The sequence below is a fragment of the Sitodiplosis mosellana genome, unplaced genomic scaffold (assembly GCF_009176505.1).
Source record: "Sitodiplosis mosellana isolate CC-2019 unplaced genomic scaffold, AAFC_SMos_1.0 Smas_scaffold_6181, whole genome shotgun sequence".
Classification (NCBI taxonomy): domain Eukaryota; kingdom Metazoa; phylum Arthropoda; class Insecta; order Diptera; family Cecidomyiidae; genus Sitodiplosis; species Sitodiplosis mosellana.
In genome coordinates this window covers 789,468-816,010 of record NW_022601422.1, presented here as the reverse complement: position 1 = coordinate 816,010, position 26,543 = coordinate 789,468, and the positions used below count along the sequence as shown (strand labels likewise).

The 26,543-nt window shown below is 37.3% G+C and overlaps 2 protein-coding genes across 6 annotated transcripts in view; one reads left to right on the top strand and one right to left on the bottom strand.

The window, feature by feature from the left end:
• Window positions 1–26,543, bottom strand: part of LOC129576133 (protein slit) — a 300,168-nt gene that overhangs the window by 224,894 nt on the left and 48,731 nt on the right. For 4 of the 5 annotated variants that reach the window (XM_055460719.1, XM_055460723.1, XM_055460724.1 and 1 more), the window contains one exon: window positions 6,959–7,042. The gene's annotated coding sequence lies outside the window, so the exon portion shown is untranslated. The remainder of the gene's footprint in view (window positions 1–6,958; window positions 7,043–26,543) is intronic. The other variant, XM_055460721.1, reaches the window with a different exon arrangement.
• On the top strand, window positions 21,498–25,999 carry LOC129576132 (pyrethroid hydrolase Ces2a). The gene is made up of 7 exons (XM_055460718.1): window positions 21,498–22,374; window positions 22,464–22,556; window positions 22,683–22,853; window positions 22,919–23,204; window positions 23,311–23,582; window positions 24,059–24,221; window positions 24,365–25,999. The coding sequence occupies exons 1-7, from the start codon at window positions 22,258–22,260 to the stop codon at window positions 25,498–25,500; spliced, it is 2,238 nt and encodes a 745-aa protein (XP_055316693.1). The 5' UTR covers window positions 21,498–22,257; the 3' UTR covers window positions 25,501–25,999.

The following is a 26,543-nucleotide window of genomic DNA, read 5'->3' as shown; positions in this document are numbered from 1 at the left end:
TCTCTCTCTCTCTCTCTCTCTCTCTCTCTCTCTCTCTCTCTCTCTCTGTGTGTGTGTGTGTGTGTGTGTGTGTGTGTGTCTCCAGCATCTTTCGGCAACGAGAGAAAATTGAGTATGCGAGGAAAAGAAGAAGTAGAAAGAGAGGTACAGCCAAGGCAGGGAAGGGTGATTGAATGCAAAGTGAATGAAGCTAAAAATGGAAATTCATCGTTTGCTCTGTGTGTTTTGGTGGTGGCGGCGTTGTGTGTGTGTGTGTGTGTGGTGAGTCCTTGATGCATGTAAGCAACAACATAAAGTGTCCCGAGAGGCCATCTCACCAAAATTATATTTGCCATATTTTCGGCGTACATTCAAAAGCGCCACAGAGAGAAATGTCATAGCACCGGCAACACACACAAACACACCTCCCTACACAATGCTCTTATCAGAATGGTATTTAGATCAACGAAACGTTAAGAGAAAATACCGAAAATTATTCTAAAATTCACCCACATCTTCAATAACAAGCTGATCTTTTTTCACTTTGTCGTTTTTTTCCCCATTTCCACTCATTCAACACAGTGATTTCAATCGATGGCCATGATTTTATTGTGTGTGTTTTTTCTCTCGTCTGACTGCCAATACGATCGGAGTCATGTTTGTGAACCCACATTCATTCTTTTTAGAAATATTTCTACGTTATGCCATAAATTCTGAATAGATTTGCTTTATTTTGCGGAAAATTAATATTTTTTCCGCATTCTCCCCGTTTTTTCTCTTCTCTCGGCTTCTTTTGGTTATTCTCATCAGCATTTCCATTAACCACAGCCTGTTTCTCCTCAATAACGCTCAATGCTCTTACTGCATGCACAACAATGATATTTATCTAACACATTGAGAACATGATTTACTTTTATTTATTTATTCTGATATTTTTGTTTGTCTCTCTCTCTCTCCAATTTGAATTTTCAAATTAATGCGTTTGGAAAATGCGAAATATATTCTTGGCACGCCCACATTTGAATAACAATGGTGAAAACGTCGGCGTCCAGGCAAAATGTTACAAACAAAACATTATGTATTTTGTATCAATGATTTGACGCTGAAACGAATTTGCAGCAGCAGCGCTTGTGTCACACTTGTGCAAATGCTAATGGAAACGCACAGCATCTTCGGTGTCGGTAATTATAATTTAAAGCGGCGATCTTTAACTGAAAAATGACCTTCTGCACTCCATGATGGCATTGTTTTGCTATCGTCGTCAGGCCGAGTCATGATGGCGAGACGTGAGCTCATGCTCACCAATTTTTATACAAAAATATATTTTATTGGTGCGTGCTATTTTTACAAATAAGAGATGCTTCATGTTGATTTGTTTGCATGCTTGCGAGAAAAAAATCAACAGACCGACTGAATTGGATTCGCGGTGGCATGAGTGTGCGGCGATTTTATCAGTTTGCATATCGGATGGATTTTATAACGGCAACAAGAACCAATGTTTTAGGTAGTGTGTATACATTTTTCTGTGGCACACGCTGCCCAAAATTCATTTTCATTTAATTCGCTCGACACATTTAAATTACTTATATTCCAGTCATCGGGCAAATGTTCATTTTACACAATGCAAAACCTCTTTGTCTACCGGCCCACCGTATTGTTTCCGAAAAGTTAATTTCCAAATACACAGACGATTTCATTTCATTCTTTGGGGTATATTTTTTTTATTGTTGTAATCTTGAAGAAATTTATTCCAATCTCTCTCATTCATTCGATGTCTGTGTTTTGGGTGTGATATTCTTTGCATTTCACGGTCCATCTGTGATGAAGGACGGGAAAAAAATATGAACCGTCACAAAAACAAATTATTCGTTTGTTATACATTGTGATTAAGAATTGTTATTAAATGGCGAGGTTTTTGCGGACGTTAAATGTATATTGTGAAAAATTATGTGTTGCGAATTGGAAAATGACCATTGTGAAGACTTACAGTTGCACAGTTAATAAAATATCATTGTTAATATGTTAATGTTAATAACGATATTAATATGGTTAAATTATTAACATCTCGTGTTAATAATATATTATTAATTAATAATATTCTATTAACATATTTATACTATTTAGATATTAACATTTTTGTTAATAATTATTAACATCGGAAGTTAATATCGATATTAACATCGGGTGTTAATATCGTATTTTTTTCCACTGCCAAGCACCCAAATGGCGGAAAAATCATTTTCTTCGGTTTTTTTTCTCGCCACTGTTATGAATCAAAACGAACAAATAAAATCAAATGAATAAATAATTGGGACTCTGCTCTGCTCTACTCTACCGTTTTGGCAATTTTTTCTGTCGATTCTAAGAAGGTTCATTAAATGCAACACGGCGTAGAATAAAGGAAAAAAACCGAAAAAAATGATTTTTCCGCCATTTGGGTGCTTGAAAGTGGAAAAAAATACGATATTAACACCCGATGTTAATATCGATATTAACTTCCGATGTTAATAATTATTAACAAAAATGTTAATATCTAAATAGTATAAATATGTTAATAGAATATTATTAATTAATATGATATATTATCAACACGAGATGCTAATAATTTAACCATATTAATATCGTTATTAACAGAAATATTATATTATTAACATATCGATTTTGTGCAACTATATGAAGACTGCCAAAACAGGAAACAATATGCAAACAAAAGATTGTATATACTGATATTTATTCTCCCCTCAAAACGTAAAAAGTAATTACAACTCTGAACCCCGAAACGAAGGAAAAAAATCCATTCTTTCCAAACACGTCGAACGAAATGAAATGACTGGTCGATGTTGAATGAATGAGAGAGGAAAAAAAATATGCGTAAAACTTAGATGAGAAATGTCTGCGCTTGATATGTACCCTCGTGAAAACATTTTGGACTATGTTAACTGGATTTTAGTCACTTAATCATTCCTCTTCATACAATTTATTAATGACCATAGATTACAACAGTTAACTATTTTGGGACATTTTGACCATATTTTATACGTACTTTTATTGGAATTACACTATTCGGGTAATAGTTGATACATCACATACATTAAACCAACCAACTTGAATGAATTGCCCGACGAGAAATTTGCGGTAAAATAGGTGTACGCCGACACTCCGTCGCATATCCGCGGATACTCGCAATGCGAATAGGAATCTACAATAAAAGTTGCCGCAAAATGTTATCGCTGAATACCCTGCGACTATTCGCGCTGCGAACAACAGTACAGTTCCAGCCTGAAGTTGGCTGCGCATGACATTTCAGAGTATTCGCAGGGTACTCGCCAACTATCCGCAATGCGATTATTCGCAAATTTCTTGTCGGGTTAGTTTGAAGTTGGTTGAAATCGATTGGAATTCCAATCACAGTACGTGGAAAAATTCAGTCGATATGTCCCGAAATGAACGGCTAACTAGTAGTCAATATTTTTTTTTACAAGGGAACATAGAGCACTTATTGTGTCGCTTTTTCTTCTTCTTCTTCATTTTGGTCGAGTGGAAAAGTCTTTTGTTTTGTACTTTTGAGAGTCCATTATATTGTTCCTGTTGTGATTCAGCATCGCCGTGGGCGATAAGACAAATTACACAATCGAACGATATGAATGCAAAAATCTCTTTTTCGGCTACGCAACGACTGAGTGAAGTAAAAGAGAGCTCGCGAAAATGAGAGTTTTGAGAAAAATAAAAGTTACTTGAAAATTGATTGTGACAACACACCAAACAACATTTCAAACACACTCACATTCGGCTGGTCTTATTTGTAAACAAAAGCCAGAACGTAAAACTCTCCGAAACCCAAAAAGGAATCGGTGATACAAAGAGAACATTCCAAAATGAGAAATTAACTAACCAAATGACATTTTGCGATGACGTTACGTGTATTGCCAAGTACACGATTGCATATTTAGAAGAAGGAACAATACAGAAACAACTAACAACAAACGTAGCAAATGTAAAGCATAACAACAGCATACAAAACGAAATATGAAACAAAACAAACACCGAGGCTGACTAGCTCAATGGAAAATAACATGAAGACAAAGAAGCGAAAACATTTAAAGTATGTTTTTTAGTGTTTGTTCATTTATTATTCCAATTTGCACAACTAAAGAGTTGAATAGTGTGCATGTTTACAAGGGAACTTATAATTTTGCATGATTTTGTAGGCAAATATTCGGCGACAGCGGCAAATAAACAATAACAACACCAGCAATTCAAATTCGTGCATAAATTTCGGGCGCGATACATACTTTCCACTCTCTTTTATCTCTCTCTCTCTCTCCCTACGCGTGTCACTGTCTCTTTTACACTACGTCAGCACGAGAACATTTTTGAAATTTGTCATAAAATTTATTTTTTGCACAACTCAGTTCTCATTCCATCACTTTATCGATCTGCAAATAATTTCGCTCATAGATGTGTTTTTTTTTCTTCATTCATTTATTTTATGAGCCGTGGCTCTTGTAATTTGTCGCGTTCATCAAATTTTGCGCGGCGCGTGTGCGAAAACACGACAACATTGCACTCGTGCCATTTATTATTTTGTTTTTCATCAATTCGCTGGTTGCGGTTCTTTGCAAATGCATTTTTATATGAATTTGAAACTTGCACATTTTCCCCTTCATTGCATTCGTGCGTTGCAAGCGATGGAAAACTTTCTTTTCCCGCACAATATTAAATTTCAGTTTTTCCGTCAACACAGCAGCAACATTAAATTTTATAGCTTCGACTCTCACTCTTCCTATCTCCATCGTTCTCTCTCTTCCTCTGTTTTTCTTTCTCTCTCATCGCAACAACTTATGACAAACAAATTAAATTGTTTGAAAATGCAGCAAGTTAATTCACTAACTTTTATTGGCTGCACGAGTGCTGACGCAATTTTGCGTTGTGCGTATGAATTCACACATATAGAATATAGTTATTTTCGCATGCAGTTTTCGAAACAGAACACTCTGATTTTGTGATTCGCCATCATCGTATTTGTTTCCATTCCGTCTCTTTTTTTTCCTTTTTTTCTCTCTCTCTTTATCTCTAGTATTACGTTTTCGTGTGTAAATTATTTATTGTGCATCAAAAGGACCAATTTATTTGTGCGAAACATTTAAAATTGAAATGATGGCAATTTTTGAGTGGGTGGAATGTGCTCTATCTGCTTTTACGACTGACGACGACGACGACGACGACGATGAGAAAGAAGTCGCATTTCAGAAAATTAAACAAATTTTCAAGGCACAAAAAATATTGTCGCAACAATATATGTGGATAAGGGTGAGAGAAGAAAGAAAGAGAGAGAGAGAGAGAGAGAATTGCATTTTCCGATACAACGAACATCGGCCAGATGATTCGCATCGACATCCCAAATGAAATCAGTCAAGTAAATATATTAGTTGATTTATGAAAAATGCACGAAGTAATCTATTGTTCGGAATTTATACGAGATTCAACCCCCCAAATCACTGTGTCGCGCGCGTTTGCTCATTCGCTTCGTTCGCGTTTCGATGCGAAAGGACAATCGAGTGTCAAATATAATAACAATGACTGCACTGATGATGTCATGTATCGGAAAATTGGAAAGCTGCTGATTCGCTGTGTTTGGGCGCCGAGGAAAAGGCTTCTCTTCATTTGTGTTGTCGTTGTTTTTGTTGTTTGGAATGAGCGAAAAACCGGCGACAAACGTTCCTACTTGCCAACAATAATTAATATGATTCGATCGAATTGAGCAAGCAAGCGAAATTTCGTTCGGTCGAAATACGATTTTTTTTTTACACAAAACACAACCGAAAAACAATAAAAGCTGGAACTGTGAGAATGTGTGAGAGATAATTAAGACAGCAACGGACAATGCCCATCGATGCCAAAATTAACTCTATCATCCGACGAGAAACTGCGGCACTCGCATCAAGACAATAATCGCATCAAAAAGATATACATAACGGAAACAAAACGGAAAGAATGTCAGCTGAAATAGTGAATATATTTAACAAACATAAATTTATGCATAGAACTTTTTTGTGGCAGACGAAAATTGGATGAATGATTCTCTCTCTCTCTCTCTCGCTTTCTCAGCAACTCAGAGAAATGAATGAATATGAACTGTCATATTTTCCGTGAATTCGAAAATTATGGCATGTTTTTCGTTGTGGTGCACAATACATTGTGTGCAGGGTGACATCGAAAGATTGTTGGGAAACTGAGGAATCGTTTCAGCCCGCAATGGAAGAGAGACATAGAGTGTGAGAGATCAAATCATGATTTCAGGCAGTTTACTGTCATATTCCATCGTTGCCAGTAAGCAGTAGAAAGTGAGACGAAAAACCACCCTGAATAATATATATGTATATGTTGAATATAACATAATATTAATGATGATAAGTTGCGTTCGAATATGCGTTTCATTTCGTTGTGGCGAAAATGTGTAGTGCGTTCCAATCGAGAATCATTTTTCCATTAAAATATGCATTCGCATAAATAGCAAATGAAAGAAATCGTTAAGTTGGCAGTTATTCATAGTTCTGGGGAAGACAAACGAACGAGAGTCTGTTTATCATCTCTTGAGTTTGTGTGTTGGCAGTTTTATTGTGCGATTTCTCGATATGCATTTGTAATGGGATTTGTGTGGCTTTTTTTATGACTATTCGCCACTTATTGTTATGTTAATCAACGCATGTATTCATCAGCGAACAAATATGAAACATACAAAACATACCGCAAAAATATGAACTCAAACTGCTGTCAGCAGCAGCAGCAGCAGTAGCAGCAACGACGGAAAACAGGCGAGAAAGATGTGTCACGCAAAAGCGAATTTATTGAATGTATGCCATATCGTGCTTTTGTGCTGGCCCGGTTGAAGAGCAAACACAATGAACAACACCAACAATAGCAATAAGGATGCGAAAAAAGAGGGAATACGGAAAAGAAAGAAAAATGGTAAACTTACCGACAACTCGACAACAAATCAAGCAATAATCTCAGCTGGTGGCGCCATACATATTCCCAGAAAGCTAGAGCGAATCGGCTGCTGCTGTAAAGAAAAAATGAGAAAAGAAGAGCGAAAAAAAATTAGTGGCTTTGATTAAGATTGCTTGTTGGTGATAAAAATTAAAAATATTTGTGGGCATTTGTCTTCTGGATTAAGGGAAAATAGAACGACACTGAACGTCCGATGTAAGAAAAAAAAATCTGGTCCCAAAAATGCGATAACAACAACAAGTCAACGCTTGTTCCGATGCAATCATTCATTTCGAAGTAGTACATTTAGTGCTCTCGCGCGCCAACACACCATTTTCCATAATTGCTTGATGATTATCATCAAAAATAATATATTCAATGTCATTCATCTAATTTTGGCCGCGTCGCGTCGCAAAGATCTCGTTCCCTTGCGCTCCTCAATTGCTCTCACTCTTATTTGCCTCACACTCATCACCGTTCACTTCTCTCAATTCCCTCTTTATTTCCGTAAATTTTATAGCCGATTTGGTTTTTCAGTAGCGGATTTCTCGTGTTGTCGATTTTTTTCGCCTCCTTGGCTGCTGATGATAATGGCTCGCCATAGAAACCAAGTGCCGCTGGAAAGTGTGAGAGGCGTTTGGCCTCACTTTTCCGGTCGATTGATGAGCCAAAATACATCATTTGGCCGTGTAGCGATACTAGAGAGTATAATTCGACCGTTTTGAGCACTACGTTCTTTATGCACATTTTAATGCTGAAATGAATGAACGGAGGAACAACAACATCAACAACAGCAGCAGCAGAAGTGAGACGAAAATGGGACAGCAAATAAAAATTGCAGATAACGATAAGGTTTTTGCTGTCGTTTCCCAGGAGTCATGAGAACGAGAAAGAGAGATTCGTCATGACTAATGGCATAACATAACGCATCTCAATCTATAGTTAGATGATGCTATCATTTACATTTAATCAAATGAAATGGTAAAACGAACGATACGAGCTCGCCTGTGTAATGTCGGGCCGCTTGGGGTGCAAAACAAGCTGAAAAGCAAAACATCTTTTTTTTAAAACAACATGCCCTTCGAATGGAAAGAAAGACAAACAGAGTGAGAGAGAAAGAGAGAGAGAGATGGAACGAGATAAAGGCTGTCTCATCATCGAGACCGAAGTGAAATTCGTCAAAATGAAAATATGCTGTAAAGTCCAATTGGATATGTTTCGTATATATGGCCAAATTCAATTGAAGTGCAAAAGCCATTGCACAGATTCGACTCAGCCCGTTCCAGACCCGACACACAAACAACAATTTTCTTCGTTCTTTTGCTTCGGCTTCTTCTTCTTTCTTTATCTGAATCAATATTTTTCAAAGTCTTTTAGTGTCATTATTCTCATTCTACCGCATTCTATTTGTCTAAAAAAAAACCGTTAGTACATTTAATACATTTAGTATAGATGTATGTGCACATGATTTCAATGGTCCAGTGTGCCATTGTTTCAGTGTGTTGTATTTTCTACTGTTGTTCTTGTCGTTCTCATCTCATCAGTTCCTTTTTGCCACTCATCTTCATCGGTCTCAACGATGAACGACAGCATAAAAATTATGTATTGCGCATTTATTACGAATACATGTTTATACAGAAGAAAAAACAAAAACGAAAACAACAACAACGGAACCAAGAAGCAAAATCACATTGAAGTTACAACAGCGTTTACGCCATTCAAGTGCTTGTCTCACGTTTAAGACAATAGAGATCGCCTTTCCTTGCACATACTTTTCCATGGCATCAGTTTTTGTCTCTTTCTCGTTCCGTGTTCCGCTCCCCCAGTTTGGATTGGACACAGTGAAATTCGTTCGCCAAATGATTTTCAGTTGGCATCCTCGAATCGAGCTGTTGCCAATATTACCGCCAACAACGTTATCTCGTTTCATCTCATCTCAGTCCGTTCGGTCTCGCATACGCTCGCACTCCTCATTTGTCCTGCTTTTTCCGTGAAACTTTTTATGGATCTTTTGTTGTCTTTCACTTAACTTGTCCACATTGTTATATGTCAAAGTCAATAATACGCACAAATGACATCTTTATAAATATTTATTAAACGAGAGCGGTAGAGTATGCAAGCGGGTGGTTGGACGAGCGATGAAGAGAGTGGGAGTGCGAGAGAGAGGGATGAAGTCAAAAATACGCGGCACACTGATAGCGTAGCGTGAAGAAAAATGAGCTCCACCGAAATGTTTTGATGGTTTGAGCCAAAAACAATGAATGACGGATGCTAGCCCCAATCAGAAAATGAAGAGAGAAAAAAAAATTGTATTTTCATTTCCAGATACAAATATGTATATCGTTATTCTAAATGAAATATTTCATTTTTTGCACTCGACTAATGTAATATCGAAAAGTGAGTGGCTCCTCTGTCTATGTGTGTACTTGATGATTCACTCCTACTCTCTTTTTCTCATGCATTTTGATGATTGTAATTTTTTCTCCGTTTTTATTTCGATGTTGCCGCTTATTGATTGTCATGGAACGTGCTGAATGCATATTGTTTAGTCACACCATTACAATACATTACATTGCGTTTTTCGATGCCATACCATATACACATGCAGAGCATCGAAATGGCAACGAAAATGATGAACAGATAAAAATTTACACGCAATCAAACCGAAATGTATGAGCATTAGTCATATATTGGTTCACAAAATGTAAATGGTAAACATGAAGATAAATAGCCAACCATTTGAATAAACAATCGATGGATACATGTTATTAATCATGAAAACACACTCATCTGCTTGTGCTCTCTCTCTCTCTCTTTCTCTCTCTCTCTTTCTCTCGCTTGTGCTCGTCTTCGTTCCAATTTCAAAATCACCGTATCGAGCTTCCTCCGAAGCGAGTTTATTTTACGAATAAAAACAATTTCCGATCGATTTGCGGTGTTGCGCACACAGATCGAAATTTCTCAATGTCTCCACATTGCAAAATGCGCTCCATCAATCCTACGCGATATGATTGCAAACACTTTGTCGGCAATTTGTTTATTTCAAAAAGATTCTGCTTGATGCGGTTTTTATTCCATGTATTTCCATCGAAATGCCAACTTCTTTATCGATACAGAGATTTTGATGAAATCGATTCATGTTGGGAAAATGAATTGGTTGCGATGGGTTTCGATTTCGTTTGAGCGAAACAAGAAAAATATCGGTAGCTTTGTCACAACTGATCTTGTAATTTCCTTCCTTGAAAATGGTTTTCGACAACAAGATACCGCTCAAATTTCTCTGAAGTATATCAGTGAAAGTACTCGAAATGGGAATTTCAGCTTGAACGGATATTAACAAGCAGCCAACTAAGATGATAAGATACGATGACAATGCCACTACACAATCGTATATGGTTTTCATCTCGTTCTCGTCTCTCTATTAAAAATGTCATTCAATTGCAGAAAAAGGAGAAACATTGTATTTTTGTTGCCAAAGCCACAATTTGTCCACACGAAAATCATTCGTACCAAGCGCTTGTAATTCGTTTTTATTATCTCGTCGCCCGTGTTCCTTCTGAACTGACTGCCATTTTTGGGTGCGAACAACAAAAAAAAGTTTTTGTTATGTCAGCTATTTCAATAACACAATCTTCATTTGTCATACAATGCAAAACTCTTCGATAATAATGAGAACACTGAATTCTGTCGCCGGCGTATCGAAAACAAATGTAACAACGATATTAAAACAAATAAAATGGAATAAAGCATTATCTAGATCGACATAACGCAAACTATTTTTCATTCGCTTTTTTTCTCTCTTGCTGTGGAAAATTATATTCATTCGAGAATATTTTCACTCTTCAGCTTCGAGCGAATTTATATTTTGATTTAGAATGAGAACATTCTCATTTGGAAAAGAGAGAACATCCTTTTGTATGAGATTGTATTGGGCTTGAGTATGATTTGCGTCATTCCAAATGAAAATCCATTCATCCAAAAGTGAGTTGATAATTTTTCTCCCGCATCTGCAAATTGGATTATTATTGGATGCAAAGTGGTTGGTTCATTTTCAGCAGCGCCGTATCCAGAATTTTTTTTTGGAGGGTGCAAAATCGATTTTTTTTTTTTGTTCATTTTTTTCTTTATGGTGCAACAAAAATTTGTGGTTGCACCTTTGAAATTTTTGGAGGGTGCAATGCACCCATTGCACAGGCCTGGATACGGCGCTGATTTTCAGTAAGCGATGCAGCAGCACAATGAAATCTCAGCTCCGATATTATTCGCCGTTCCAATGTGGTTTTTCCTCTTCGTCTGCTCTGAAAGCAGTTTTTGTTCGGAGTTATGACAATGTTTTCGCTCAACTTAAGCTGCACATTCGCACATACAGCCCTACACAATGGCTCAATTCTTCTCGAAATAAATGCATTTGCTGCAGCATTTCTTAAATGCTGATGAGTTAATGCGAATGCATTTACTTCACCGATTTATAATGGTTTGTTGTCGCGTTTACTATCCTTTTCACATCTCTCGGTGGTGGACGGGGGCGAGCACGCGCGCGCACGTGTAATTTCTCTATTGTTTTTCGTTCAAGTTGGAATAATTCTTGTTGGGTTGTAGTTTTTGGTTGGTTTTTTTTTTACCCTACAACAAGCTGCACACAATTTTAAGAGCGGGCATTTAGCAGATAGAAAGAGCGTGAAAGAAAGAGAAAGAGAGAGCGTTGGCATTAACTGAAGCGAATTGGTTTGCAAACTCATTTCTCAACTACATCGAAATTGCATTGTAATTGCGACCGAAAGCTGCATAAATTTGTCTTGTTCGCTTTCGTTTTGCAAATTCCACGGATTACTGGTACACGGCCAAATGCAACTGAATGTATGTGTGTGTGTGTGAAAGGACCACAGCGACAAACTGCAAACGATAGAGATAGATATTGTGGTGAAACCGTAAAAAACGTTATGTATTTTTTGCATCTTCTTAATTAAAGTCGATTTCATTTCTATATTTTTTACTCCCTCCTAAGATGTTGTTGCGAACAACGAAAAACGAACCAAAACCACTCTTACTATAATTAATGGAGCAATTCAAGAGTTAAATGGAAAGCTTTCGGCTGTGGCGTCGATGATGATGGCCACGGTGGAAGAAAAACAAGAGTTTTACGCGCGCAATCAAAAGACAAAGAGCTAAATGTGTGTGAGCTAGGCAAAGCAGTTTTGCGAGCTCATTAGCAAACTATCGAATTTCCATCTGATTTTATGCTGTTTGACTTCAAATGCATTGACATTTTTCTGTCTGTTTCTTTTGCTCGCAGTCTTTTTCTCTATCCTCTTATGCACTTATAGCCGGAATAATATACACCGAAAAATATACATGTACCTACACATATAAATGCTTTTTTACGACATTTGTTCGTTTTTAGCTTGAACAATCAATTCGAATTGCGCTACAGTTACGCTGTACTCGGCAATTGTGTGTCTGTGTTTGAAATGTGTTCACAATGCTATTTGTCTATTCTTGAGCTGCAGTTTGTCTTTGCTGATTTCTTTCCACTGTATGTTGTTGGCTGTTATTTAAGCATTCAAGATCACTATCACTTATGTCATTTCGACAATGCAATAAACCAACGAACAGGAACAAGAAAAAAATAAGAAGGAGACCGAATCAAATAAGAAAAGAGATGGAGAGAAAATGTCGTGTCCCACATCGATGCTATTTGCCAATAACACAGGAAAGAGAAAAAAAAAGTGAGACAAGAGCACATACGGATAACAATTCAACAAATAAAATGATATGAAACATTTGAGCATGTATACAATTTTTTTTCTTTTCTTATATACGGATTGCGCTATTTACGACAACAGTAAATACGGATAGTTTGGTTCGTTTTCGTTTATATTTGCAGTTTGTGTGATCGAGTAAACGGTGCATGAAGTGAAAAATGTATTTGGCCCTAAACAGAATGAACTAAGGAAGTGCACGAATGCGAATGTGATAGCGAGAGAAATGCATACAGAGGGAGACTGAGAGAGAAAGAGCAAAGCAAAGAGGGAGCTGACGATGCAGCGCGACAATTGAGATCCACGAATAGTGGAAGCGCTTCAAGTTATTATTTGTGTCGAATGTCGTGATGTATAAGAAGAATGCCGCATATCTTCCAATTTATGGATACTTAATGTTTGATTGCTTCTTCGCAAATGCTCTTTCTTATTCTTCTGCCTCTGCTTCGGCTTCTTCTTTTCTTGAATCGTACTTTATTTGATATTCATTTTGTGGCTTTTTTTTTGGTTAGTGTGTCGTTGCTGCTGTATCATGGTTGCTTAGAACGTTTGTGCATTTTGCATATTTTGGCTTTTAAAATCGCTTCTAGTTCTTAGTGTTTTTTTTTAATGGATACATGAAAATATGCTCTTGAACAGCGCCACATATCAGCACATTAAGCATGCAAAGGCGAACGTAACCATTGTCTGTCTGACTGAACAAACGGAGCAAGTTGTTATTTCGTAAAGGGGACCAGCAAAAAAAAAGAAGTCAGTGGACGATGCTTACAGCAAGTAGGAGAACGAAAACGGAAAAATGGCCCGGAACATTGGATCGTTCGTTCGGCTGTCGCTTTTTATTTGCATCGTTGTCTTTATTTTCCATTTGTGGTTTCCGTTTTCTATTGTCACATACTTTTTCATGCTTACTTCGTGTAGTTTTTCAATGCAGTAATTTGCTTCGGTTCCGTTTTCCACCTACAACAACGCAGCAACCAAACGTCGTCGCCTGCTGTTGCCACCGTCACCACCGTTGTCCCCTTGGCACAAGTGACGAAGCGTCGGCTTTTGTTGTAAATTACATAAAACAATGACAAACAGTTTTATTCATAATTGACATCATTAAAAAGCACAATACAGTTTTGTGTATGGAAAACTCCAAAACGTCGAACAGAATCCTCACTTTCATACACACACACACACACACACATATATCTATATATGTGTATATATATACCAAAGCTAACAAAACTAGCGCACACATCTAACAGAACGGTCAAAGTTGTTGATGCAGATTTTTATTCGCATATCCCAAGCGCATGTCTCTCACTCTGCAAAAAGCAAACAAAAATGTTAAAGCCTCGAAAATGAAGTTATTCTGATTGAAATAAAACGCTTTAAGCATTGTACTTAATGCACTTTTCTTTTCGTTGCGCTCATTGCTGTATCGTCATTTGACAAAACTGAACGGGACAACGAACAAATGAGACAAGTTTCGAAAAGGGATAGAATGAATGAGAACGAAATAGAGTGACAGAGACTGAGATGAGAGTTGCGAAACATCAAACGAACTTGAAGGCTACTGAATATCGTTGGGTAATATTGTACGGGAAATTACTTATTAAAGTGACTTTATGAGACAGTAGACATACAATGGCAAACAAGAAAGGAGGCGTTTTTTCGCCGTGTATCCGTTTGATAATGATTTCGAATACCGATGTGTTGCATATATTGTACTCCGCGTGAGCACAGCTCCATTTCAACGAATATGAATGTATAAAATGTATACATTTTTTTTAAATCGATCGATATACGTTCGAGGAGAGAGAGAGAGAGAGAGAGAGAGAGAGAGAGAGAGAGAACGATAAAGACTGAGATGCAATGGTACGACATTGTCTCTGGTCTTTCATTTGTTCTGTGGTTAATTTTATTACTCGAGTACATGCCGTGGTCGGTTTAGTTTTGTCGTGTGTTTGTGTAACTGGGTTCAGCTTTTATTTGTTGCTGTTGTTGTTTGTATTCTCAATTCCAGTTTCCGATCAAAATCGCTTGAGTTGATGTTTGGATGCTTAATATGTTTTCTGGTTAACGCGCATTTTATTCTTGATGAGAGCGAGTGAACAGAAACGAACCAAACAGAGAAAGAAAAAAACTAAAAACAAAGGCAAAAATTAATGGATCTTTTGTTTTTAACATTTGTTGCATAAATGCCTGTGTGCATCGATGTTTGTGTGTGCAAGTACATCTCTGTTTCTGTGGTACACAGTACAACCGACCGACAAACGAGCACATTGCTGATGCCGATGCCATTGCAATTGCAAAACATTAAAATGACACACAAGACGCTCCAAAACATACGGCAAAATCTTTAAATCGGCCATTCTCTTGCTTGGTTGTTTTGTCCAAAGTTTCTTTTTTGTTATCTCTTCGTTTCGACATTAATTTCTGCTTAGATTTTCTTGTGTTTAATGATGATGAGCGTGGATGTTGATGGTTATTGCGTGGTTGAATTGTGATGCGACTTGTGCTAACTGCACTTTTACAATTAAGTGCCACCGTTTTTTTTTTTATATGTATTTTTTTCGGAACGTTCATATAGACACCGATATAATCGCCCGTCCTCTTTCCCTTCGACCACGATACATGATACACAACGCAAAGTACAAATTTAAACATTTTCAACCATAAAAATAATGATAATCGCAATAACCGCAACAATTTATCGCTTCCAATTCACTTTTATAGCATTGGCTTATGTATGATCAGTCGCTTCGGTAAAGAACACACACTCTTTCGCCTGCTCGCGCACTCTCCGTTTCACCGAAATGAATAATCAATTTTTATTGTTTTCCAACGCAGCAAAAACGTAAGTGATTACTTTTGTACGCAACAGTAACGCAAGACTAAAAAAAACTGCATTTAAATTAAATGCCACGAAATGATCCGTCCGTTCAATAGGGGAAGATAACGAGTGCCATGCTCTATCATAATGAACGCACAGCCATCAAATCGTGCAAAAATTGCGACGCGTTATTTTTTCCTCCGTTTTTTTTTTTTGTACTGCGCTACCACACACACACACACACACAATCCATGTGTAGATGACCTCCGTCGATGGTCGTCAGCCAAAGCGCGTCTCAAGGAATTTCTTGTTGGAGAAAGAGATGCGAGTGCTGTTGTCTAGTTGCATATCGCCTAACGAGTGGCGTGCGTGCTCATTTATGCACATCGAAACTGATTATAAATGCAAATAGCCAATTTTTCCCTCTCTCCTTCTCGATTCATCGAGGCCGCATTCTATTTGGACTGGCTGGAGCTTGTGTGTTCTTTTTTTTTTGTTCGCTTTATATATTTTTTATGATTTTCACATAAGTGGCTATCAAAATCCTTATCAATTATTTATATCCCTTCGTTGTCTAAGTTATTGGTTTTTATTAAATTGAGTAAACAATCGAATAAAAGAAGAGAAAGAGAATGGTTTTGAATAAATATGAGAATGAAACGAGGAGCAATCAATTTTTAGATTTTTATCATATATTCCCATGATGACACATTCCTTGAACCGTTGAACAGCAAGAAAAAAATAAGCTGGTGTAGTCGGTTTGTTTGCCGAAACTCCTTTCGATATACATCCGGCATTTCACCAAAAACCCACCAACATCAATGTGAAATATTGAAGAACGGCCACAAGATAAATGGCAATCAAATAAAGTATCAAATTTTGTTTATTTTATTGAAAAATTCATAAATAAAAATATTCTGGGATCCAAGATCTCTTTTTCGCTCTTCTTTCACTGCTGGTAATAGTGTGTTTATTCGTATTTCGACACTTAACTTCAGTTCATTATTCTGTCCAGGCAAAGAGAGAAAGAGAAAGAGAAAAAAGGAATGACCAAGAATCGGTCACAGGCCATCCGAAGTCAAACAAAAGTGGAAAAACCATACCATATTTGATATTTGAAATCGTAGCATCAATATATGGTATATGAGAAAAAAGAAGAGTGACAGAGAGCAAGAAAAAGGGAACGCTTGTTCATGTCAAAAGAGTTCCACAACCGCTAGGATAAATACACACAGGGTAGAATGAAAAATAAAAAAAAATACCGAGAAAGAGATGAAATAACAAACAATCTAGATAAATATTATTCGTTTTCAAAGACATATTTCTATCACAGTTGAACCATCTCTTTCTCTCTCTATCTCTCTCTCTCTCACTCGACCCACAAAAACCGAATGTTGAGCACATTTTCATCTGTTGAAAATATTGTACCTTATTCCTTTTCTATTATCGTTTAAACTTCAAACTCACGTTCCGGGCTGTTGATATCTCTTCAGCTGTGCCATATTCAAGTTGTTGCACCGTACCGATGGATGCCAGAAAATAAGGAAGAGAAAAAGAAACGTGACAATGGTGCTTGAGCACGGCTGCAACATTGATCGTGTTGGTGTGCGATATGAAAATTCTATAAATATATGTATCGTACTGTGACACAACAGCAACCGCAGTAACAACAGAATAAAAATCGCGTGGGCATAATTCGACTCTTGACTGCTTCAAAAAAAATCTACTTCTGTTGTTCTCTGCATTCGCGTGCAAACGTGAGGAAAAAAAAGTAGCAAGACTATCAATTCGATGCTATAATATCCTATTTGCATGTTTCATTGTTTTTGCTACTGATCACGTTTATCAGGAATTCTTTCACCATTGAACGAGGCAAATATGGCGATTGTGCGACACGAAATCGAACGATAAGAAGAGAGCAGTCAAACTAGAATATGAAAATTCGTCAAATTTTTAGATCATTTAGTTCTGAGCACCTTAGCATGAGTATTGCCAATAAAATGATATTCGCATTTTTGCACTGCTCTCGCCGGTCCGTAAAGAGCCGAGGTGAGCGAATGCAAACAGCCAGAAAAGGAATTATAAAAAGAAGATAGCGAGAATAGCATGGTGCGACTGTGTGATGTTATTTGTTGTCCAAATGAAGTTTTTTTTTTCTCCTTCTTTTCACTGCTTTTATGAACATAAATATAAAAGTGTGGGCGCATAATAACCGAAATGCATTCGTATTCATGATTCGTACTACGATGTCATGTATGCTCACAGCAGCCGCAGCATCACCGTTTTATGCTAGAAGACTCATTCCCGTGTGACGCTCTTATTGTGGCACATTCTTAAATGAATAAATCGAGGAGCTGAAATAGATGCGAATGAACGGGGAAAAAAGAGTTGGCATCTGGCCAACTGCCGTACAATATTTTTGGTGTTCAGGACGTTCCATTTAGGCATCTTTATGTGATACGGGTGTTAAGGTTAATGCATGCGAGATTGCAACACGGACACTGTTTGACCTTATTTATGAATGCATTTCATTTCTGTTTCGGGCCTCAGTCGCTCATTGTGTGTATGTGTGTGTATTGCCGCACTGATAAGATCCGAAGCGCTGCTTCGTGTACGCAACCCGGCTGTTATCGCTTTAAGTGAATGCATTAGTGTCTCATCTTTCTATGTCGACTATTTCAAGTGTTTATATTATGCAATTTCCTTTTTAGCCCATGTCGAGATATCCTATTTCTACACTCGTTGGCTCCGCACAAGTAACAACAACACACATATATACACACACACACTTCAACCCAATCCATTATAGTGTCGGTACGCAGATAGGCAAAGATTTAAATACAGTCAGAGAGAAATCACGCTGACCTTTGCACATACGCAATTTACACACGAACTCTCTCTCATTGCGGAGACGATGCAAAATAAATATGTGCATTTAATTATTCGACTTAAAATCTTTCGGCTTTTCCACTATAGCTGCAAATACGAGTGAGTGAGTGACTGAGTTGGAGATAAAGCGTAAAGCGATAAAGACAGAGAGAACAAGGTGCTCGATGTGTATTCCACATTTCTTTATCACAAATGCAAGCACACACTCTAATTCTCTCTCTCTCCACGTCAAGCATAACAGCAACATGAACATAACCGGCAAAGGCATACGAAATGTTATCTTTGTATCAAATTTCGTTCTTCGATCAAAATTCCAAATGGTAACGGATCAACAGCATTATGCTGAACGTGTTTATCCTAGTCAAATAGTCGACAATGGCCAAATTGGTTCACCCAGAATACGAAAACTGTCTTTCTTTCCTTTTCTCTCTTACACATTTTGTGTCTCGTTGACTTGCAACCGCTCACAAAAATGATGTATGGTGTATTTTCCAACTAAAAATTCACTTCCCATTCAAATTCGATGGTACGCTATCCATTTGTTCATATTCTTTCACATTTCGTGTCTTTTGGTCGCTATGTTTATTTACGGTTGTCATGTGTAAACGAATATCATCCTGGTTCTTCTTCCTTCCACCTCACTTTTCATTCTTCCTTTATTTCCACTTTTATTCTGTGTGCCGTTATCAAACGCATATCTTTTATTTCTATCTTTGCACCGTTTCCCCATATTTCTTTTCTTTTCTTTTCTTTTTTTTTTTTAATAGACCCAACGAATCGTATGATCTCGGGAATATATACGCGTGCAAATATTTGGATGTACACCGAGTGTTTTATTCTTTTCTCTCTCACACATTCTTCGTTGGTTTCTATTCTTCATTCTTTCATATGGTTCCTTTTTTTTCTCGAAATTTATGGCTCCGGTCTCCTGTGATTTTGATGTGAGTCCACTTTAAAACGGAATCAAACTTGACTTATTATCGAGCGGATTTTGGCTCAAACATCAGATAATAATAATGGGAGAAAAAGCTGAATGAAGAGAAGAATGCAAAAAAATATGAGCTCACAAACGATCGAACGAAAGGAAGACAAAAGTGGAATCTTATCCGCTTTGAAAAGCTGAAAAGTCTCAAAGAAGAAGAAAAAAAAGGAAAACTTTGCATTTGCGCTATTGAAAAAAAGTGCCGTACAAAAAGAAACATCCTTCACCAACTCGTACAAACATTTCGGAATAAAAGCAGTTTTATCGACCAGAGAAACCAAGAGAGAAACAGAAAAAAAAGAGCCCAAAACAATTCACAAAGCAATGACGAACCAATGCGAAAGAAAACCATTTTGAATCACAACTTAATTTGCATGAAACGACAGATGTTGTGTAATATATTAAAATTGACCAAGAATGTTTGGGTATAAATATTTCAACAATGAGAACAAACATGAATATTAATTATGGTTGAAAAAATATTCAAGCAATTAAAAATCGTGCAATAATGCCAACATCAGCAAAAGTATCATCTTTTTGTTCAAGGCCGATCAAGGTAATGGTGCGAAAAAGTGTAAAAATCACGCGAAACAATATGACAGAAAACAAATGACACGTATGATAAAAGCAGTGTAAACACACAACATCAATGATGTTGTTGCTGGTGGTCGACAAAGAACATACAGCAATAGCCAATTAGTAGTTTTGTATCCTGTCTGATGTCTATGTGCCCGTAGTCATAAAATAATGGCGTTTCAAACACTACATCACTAGCAAATTCATCAAAATATGATATGAACGTATGAAGAGATGATCTCTACTTATGTGTCTCTCTCTCTCTATCTTTCTATCTATGTCTCTCTGTATGGTTTTTTAATTACACCGCAACTATAAAAGCCGTCAACAATGTGCATCGGCTTTATGTCAGAACGAAAAACGCATTGTTGTGGAAACAAACTAAAATTATACATGATGATGATAAAAAGGTACGGTGTTTTCAAACAGTACCGGATATACGGTTCCGAGTTCCACATTATTATGGATTGTGTGACGTCACACACACACAAACACACACAAACACATACAGAGGGAGGGAGAGAGAGAGAAAAAACGACTTAAAAACGCGAAAATGCGTGTGTACATACACACATTCGCGTTAAATTTGAAACATGCACATCGAAAATGGTTTTGATGGTACGGCAGTGGAAGAGCGGTGACGATACAATGATGGCATGCAACCGAATCGATGTGAAAATGAATGTGTGCACTGATTCACAAAACAAACCGAAAGAAAAAAAATACTGGCCAATTTTGGCGAGCAATTTCTCGACCATTCATTCGTTTTCGAAAACCATTTAAATTGCGAGCCCAGTCGAAAAGCCCAAACAGAAAAAAAAACACACACACACACACTCAAACCCACAACAAAGACAACTCAAATTATTTATGGACACTCACAACACGATTTATATTTAAATAAAATACACGATGGATTAACAACAACAACAATATATACACAGACCCCGGCTATAACGTAATAATAGTAATAATTTTTTTTCAATAATTTATTCTAGTTGAGTTTTGTTCATTCATTTCAGAGGCATTGTGCGTACGTACGGGTTGTTTTTTCTCGCTCTTTCTCCTCTTTGAACCGCAGAACGAACGGCGGCCAATTAAAAAATATTGTCGAGTCGAGAAAGAGACGGACAAAGAGGATCATATGGCACAATAATCGGAAACAAACGAAACGGAAAGGTAAAACAAAAAAAAATGTACAAAATCAGCATACTGAAAAAGAGAAGTCACCGTACTATAGGGTGATTCAAGCATTTGTCTAGCACTTGTTCCGCATCGTATTCTATTTTAATTCCCATGAAACACCACGACCGACTCTCGGTCCATTGAAACACCCAGTGCATAAAAAGTAAACATTCGGGAATGCGATGGTGATTTGAAAAATTACAAACAACAAGAAAAAATTGTTACTGTTTTTTCTCTCTCTCTCTCTCTCTCTCTTTCTCGTCACTCTCAGTTCTCAGTGTGCAGTCAGATGTTTTAAATATTTGATTTGAAACGCAGTCTGGTCTGGAACATCGTGTTGTAATGTCGTTGATATCATTGCAGTGAGATTTCAATCGTACACCTTTTCTCTATTCTAAAATCGGATTTTTTTGTTCTTTCTATTTGTGAATGTGATGGCACAACTCTAGCATATTTTGTAACGACGCACGTTTGCAGCTGCCTGCCGTATCTTTTTTTTTCAGTCAACATCGCCGACAAAGAGTAAAATCGCATCGTGCCCGTTATTTCCATACAAATATTGTGCAATGGTTTTTGCGTAGCACAAGTAACGAAAATCGTCACGTTTAACCTATTGACCGTTTCTAAAAAGCTGCTTTAAGCCGTTTTAATTATGTAATAAATGTGGAATACATTTCAATGCTCGGTGGCGTTTGTTTGTTTTTTTTTTTCCAACGTGAAGGTTTTTGCGCTTCTGTTGTCATTGGCTGGTGTGTGAGTGCGTGTGCTTTTGGCCTTAGTGAAAAGTGAAATAGATAATTTTGGACAGAGATGTTTTTGTTGCCGACCCAAAATGAACTCAATTTCATTGTAAAATGAGTTTGGCTCAAAACGATTCACCAGAGTGATATCAGTAAGGTGATATGATTTCGAAAATAGACTTTTAAAAGTGTTTGTGAGAGTGAGAGCAACAGAGCGAGCAAACGAGCAAGAGTGATAGTGAGAGAGAGGTCAAAGGTGTACTTGGAATATTGTTATTTCGAAAAGTGTGGTTGAAGATCGTTTCAAGCGCCGAAATCGTTTGACAATTCAAAATAATGGATAAAACCATAAGCAGTAAAGCGACTTTGTATTTCTCTTTTATTCTGTGCTTGACGGTGCAGGCACAACATCCGGATGGAACCGTGTTGCTAAAACAAGGCACCGTGATTGGAGTAAGAAAATCACTCGGAACATTTACATTTTTCCGCTAAATATCAACACCTGTTACACACACCATATTCAAATTGAACTGTTTTTCTAGTTGAAAATTTTCCCAGAAACTTCCAGAACGGCCGTTTATTCATACTTGGGTATTCCATATGCTCAACCACCTACTGGCAATTTGCGATTTGCGGTGAGTGAATTTTTCGCTTTTGATTTTTTTTTTCTCGTTATTTCGTTGATCAAAAACACTTGATAAATGTTCAAATTAGTTTGATGACCGTGTCCAATTACAAGAGAAAATTTATCAATTTTTCAGGCACCGCGACAGCATTTTGGCTGGGGAAATCGTACGTTAACGGCACGCGATTATAAACCAATTTGTCCGCAACTAACCAATTATATGTTTGACGAAACGCACAATGGATATGCACCGCATGCAATAAAAACCGATGAAGATTGTCTATTCTTGAACATTTGGGCGCCACAGGTAGGCCATTTCGACTCAAAAACGCATTTTATCACAAAATACATTTTTGAATTAAAAACACGCAGTCTGCGTTTCGTGGCGGAAATCATTCCGTGTTGGTGATTATAACCGGAGAAGAGCAAGCATTTGATTGGGCACAAAATCGACCGACTGGCTTAGATTTGGCTGCTGAAGGCATTGTTGTGGTAATAATTCAATCACGAACAAATATTTTTGGCTGGTTGAGTCTACGGAGTCCAGAAGCACCCGGCAACTTAGGTTTACTCGATCAACGATTAGCATTCGAATGGATTGAAGAAAATATACAGAAATTTGGTGGTGATCGACATCAAATCACACTGCTCGGCCATGGTATTTTAGTGCTTGGAATATTTTTCGGTGGAGCCTTAAAAATAAACACCGTACATATGTAAAACTAATGTAATGTTTCATTTTTCCGCATGAACGAACGAAACAGGAACTTCAGGGGCGCCGAACGCAATGCTTCACTTGACCAATCCAAAAACAGCTACTCTTTTCACACGCATGATTCTCATGTCGGGCACCATTTATTCAACTTATTCATATCAAAATGTTGACAGATCAAACAATTTGACCACAAGCAATGACCTTTCTTCGGCCATTGTAAAAAAACTTGCCTGCGGTTCGGCACATGTTAAATATATCTTGGACTGTCTCAGACAGAAGAGCGTTAACGACTTACTGAAGGCATTCGAACAAGTTTATGAGGTAAAATTACGTTGATTAGATAATGGCATATCAAGATATTTTTATCAAAGATATATTGGATACTTTCGTTACACAATCAATTCTATGGGTGAAATCGAGTGTGGTGTATGTTTTACAGGCTTTGTATTGGAATAAGTAGAGTATGTTTTCATTTTCACAATAATTTATTTATTTCAACAGATAAACGATAGTTAACTTTTGTAGAGTTGTTTTTGAAGACCAACAAATTTTGCGAAGATACCGATTCGATATTTCTTGTCATTGCCAAAACCATGAGGAAAATATACTCTATTTTATCAAAATATAAGTCGTCAAAATAACATACACTTGGTACTCTCAAATTGAGAGTCTCAATCTCACCCATTGATTTGAATGAAGATTCAATATTGAACCGATTTTTTTCAATCATTTCATTATGGACATCCATTCCTTTTTCTATTTTCAAATTACAATTTTTTCTTTATCTTTTGTATCAGCATGGAAACTATACCAAACTCCTTGGTCCTCAAATCGATACATATCTACCAAAGTCGATTCAGTACCTTCCAAACGATCCGAAAATGGTTTTAGAACTCGGAGACTATCCAAATATACCGATTTTGTTGGGGATAACTAGTAACGAAGGCGCTTTCATTCAAGGTTTTATTCCTTTTTTATTTTTATTCCTAAATGCTCGAACTTTACATGGTTTCAAATTGTTATGGAATTGTCTAGTATCATATCAAAGTTTATTGATTTTTGCGGAAGAAAAAAAAGAAGTATTTTCGTCTTTCCTCTTTTAGAACTGTGGCTTGAGCTGGCACGTGAAGGATATGAACCGTTAAAAAAGTACGTGACAACCACGTTATTGCCGAATATATTAGTTCACTATGGTTTTGTGAATGGTGCAACGGAGCAGGTGCGTCGAATGATTTCTTGGCGATTTTTCGACCGAATCCCACAAACCGCATCTTACCTATTGAATGCGATGCAACGATTGATATCCGAAACAAAGTATGAGACTCCGTTTCTGGAAACAATTGAACTTTTAACCAGTGATCAACCGATAAACGCATCCACAATAACAACAAATGATACGGTTGCTATGGAGAGTGCGATTCAACGTCGTGCGCAAAAAACCTTTTACGTGTATTCATTCCATCACACAAAATCGATAGACATTCGTGGTGCGAGCAATTATTTCGGTGGCGCTGGTCATACATCGGATTTATTATTCTTAATGGGACCGAGTTTATTCCAGCAAATCAGTCGTCGAAAATTGAGCTCGATGGAAATGCGATTGTGTCGTCGATTTCGGCATTTGTTCAGTGAATTTATAAAAATGGGCAATCCAACACCGAATCGAATGTTTGATGCATGGCGACCGTATACAGCCAAGCAAAAGTTTGTTCAAATTTTGGGCGATAATTCGTTAACCAGCGAATCAAGCGATGCAACGACGACGACAACAAATTTTGCCGAAAATGGGATGTTTATCGCTGATTTAGAGAAGAATTCGGTTGAAATTGAAAATATGATTCACGGTCAAACTCGTGTTGTTTCAACGAATATCCTAAATCCGTATCGTATTGGCAAAGAGAATATACCACAAAGTCCAACCGATTCGGCGCGTATGTCAAAAAGCTATTTAGGCGTGTATGAAACGTCTGAGTACTATAATGCCTTGACCAAAATCAATTCGTTTTGGATGGATTTATTGCCGGAAATGAGTTCGTATCGATGGTCGGATGAAATATATTCGCGCACGAATTTCGATGAAGATCCATTGTACATTGCAATAGCAGCTGCAAGTGGCTCAAAGTTCAAGCACGCCTTCTTCTCAATGCTGATATTGGTGACTTTGCTGCTGGCGGTTTTATGCATTTGTTTGTACATTTTGAAGAAGAATCAACGAAATATCGACACAAGTTTCTTATGACAAACATTTCCCTTTCGATCGATGTGCCATCGCGTTGATCGAAAAATCATCACTGAACCAACACAAATTGCAGCCGCCGACAAATCATCGCATATGCAACTGCCACCATTGTCGTCATTGCCGCGAACAACCAACGAAAAGAAAAATTTCGTTCAATTGCTAGTGCAACGAGTCCGTATCAAATTGCTCAACTGTCGATTGGATCGCGATACAGTCGATGCCGTTACCGCAACGGCCCATTTCGATTATCGTTTCGACCGTAACTTTGAAATGAGACCAAACCATAATTTATCGCATCACGAGGAGAAAAATCAAGTTCGAAACTGGCGATATCATCTAACCAATGACCATTTTTAAGTTAGTCCTTAAGTTATGATTGTTTTTGAATATAGCGAAAATGCGTGGAATTCTCTAGTTTTTGTTGGAAATGAGTTTTTTTTTTCTGTCCCTTACCGTAGAATGTAGGAAATGCTCAAAATATAAATGTAATTAGTACAAACACAGAGTTTTTTTTTCTCAGACAACATTCGAACGAAGATTCGGGTCGTTGAAGTGCCTGAAGACAATTTTCAATGCAGAATTGGATAAGAGTTGTAGTAATAAAACTTTTCTCTTCAATTGGACACATTTAACAATGCAAAACTGAAATTATTTATGGTGGCATCAATTTTTCGTGCAAATCGTTTTCATTTTTGTTGCTTCGTTGCTTTTTTGTGTTTTCTTAGTTCTTTCGATCGTTTTTCTACAAATCTGTCCGTAGACAGATTTGGACTAGTCAAAGGCGAATACTCAACGAATGATGAAAACGATGACAAATAAGCCAACAGCATCGGCAGCAAACACAGGACGTTCGTTCGCTGGCTCGACTCTATCTACTACACTGCAATATGAGATGCTAAAGAATATGTCCGCATTGAAATTGGAAAAGAAATTTCAACCGCAGTAATAGAATATTTCCATCAAACGGTTTGCCTCCGTCTGTTTTTGCCGCACTCGATTGCCATTCTTAATCGATATTTTCTCTATTCGGGATTTCTTCATTC

Bases quoted from the DNA above. Each gene is read 5' to 3' on its own strand.
- LOC129576132 (XM_055460718.1), top strand. From the start codon at position 22,258: ATGGATAAAACCATAAGCAGTAAAGCGACTTTGTATTTCTCTTTTATT. The intron at 22,375-22,463 runs GTAAGAAAATCA...CTGTTTTTCTAG, and splicing joins AACAAGGCACCGTGATTGGA to TTGAAAATTTTCCCAGAAAC. The intron at 23,205-23,310 runs GTATTTTAGTGC...CGAACGAAACAG, and splicing joins AATCACACTGCTCGGCCATG to GAACTTCAGGGGCGCCGAAC.